The sequence below is a fragment of the Austrofundulus limnaeus genome, unplaced genomic scaffold (genome assembly GCF_001266775.1).
Source record: "Austrofundulus limnaeus strain Quisiro unplaced genomic scaffold, Austrofundulus_limnaeus-1.0 Scaffold2667, whole genome shotgun sequence".
NCBI classification, from domain to species: Eukaryota; Metazoa; Chordata; class Actinopteri; order Cyprinodontiformes; family Rivulidae; genus Austrofundulus; species Austrofundulus limnaeus.
The window spans coordinates 1-1,203 of NW_013955069.1; the positions used below are offsets into that span (position 1 = coordinate 1).

General features: G+C 45.7%; 1 protein-coding gene across 1 annotated transcript in view; it reads left to right on the forward strand.

Annotated features, from left to right (window-relative positions):
- Positions 1 to 401: 401 nt before the first annotated feature.
- Positions 402 to 1,203, forward strand: part of otx1 (orthodenticle homeobox 1) — a gene marked incomplete at its 5' end in the record, with an annotated part of 3,469 nt that continues 2,667 nt past the window's right edge. Inside the window, 2 exon segments of the mRNA XM_014000059.1 lie at positions 402 to 612; positions 779 to 930. Of these exon segments, the coding sequence (XP_013855513.1) occupies positions 402 to 612; positions 779 to 930 (363 nt within the window).

Consider the following 1,203-nt stretch of genomic DNA (forward strand, 5'->3'; position numbering starts at 1 on the left):
AGTTTAAAGTCAGGTTTTAGAACAAGTTTAATGTTTAAAAAAGCTCATAAAGGCTTCAGTGCTTCTAATTATCTAAACATGACGAGTTTTTTTCTCCTTCATTTGGATGTTTTATTCCCGCTGAGACTAAATGATATTAATGATTTATTTTATTAGAAATGCGCGCGTGTTTAGGAGCGCGTTCTGCCCTCCAGGTTCAATAAATCAGCCGCTWTAAATAAATAATAAATGTGGATTTTTACTGCAAAAAGACAAGAGTTTATTCAGACCTAAATGTTTAATAAGTCAGACACATGTCAGGATAGGTTTTCTGTAAGGTGCACATTTGTTTATCAGTGTTGTGCTTTCCTCCTTGTGTGTGTATTTGTGTTTGTGTGTGTGTGTTTGTGTGTGTGTGTTTGTGTGTGTGTGCGCGCGCGCAGAGCCTCGGTTCGGTCCTGTGTCCCGTCAAGCTGCAGCACCGGGGGAAGCTGAACCACTGGCCTGAGCTGGGGGGAGCAGTGACCGCCTGTAGCATGATGTCCTACCTCAAACAGCCCCCTTACGGGGTCAACGGCCTGGGGCTGAGCGGGGCGGCCATGGACCTGCTGCACCCCTCGGTGGGCTACCCAGGTACGACCCGGCACCACATCAAGTCCTGAACCTGATAAATGTTGGGTGGAGGTCCAGTTTAGCCACGACGTTTGGTTCTGTTTCATGTGAATGAATGAATGTTTATCTTTGATGTTTCACCGGGTTCTGTTCCCCGTCCCGGGTCTTTCCTTCGCCGGCCCCGCAGCGACTCCCAGGAAGCAGCGGAGGGAGAGGACCACCTTCACCCGCTCGCAGCTCGACGTCCTGGAGGCTCTGTTCGCCAAAACCCGGTACCCGGACATCTTCATGCGGGAGGAGGTGGCGCTGAAAATCAACCTGCCCGAGTCGCGAGTTCAGGTAGGACCGCGCTCATTTAAGGACCGTTAAAAAGCTGGGATTTTCCAGTTTCTGTTCAACTGACGTCATTATCCCAATTCTTAACTTATATATAAAAAAATACACAATGGGTAAAATTCTCTGCTCAGACATATTTCTCCTTTTTATTGTTCGTAATTGTAATTTATTTAGCAGCTCCACTTATTTAGTGACATTTAGCTGAATTCATCTTTGAAAAGTTTAGATATTTCAACTTATGTTTCATAAGCTCTTTGTGGGCTGCTATTATTATTA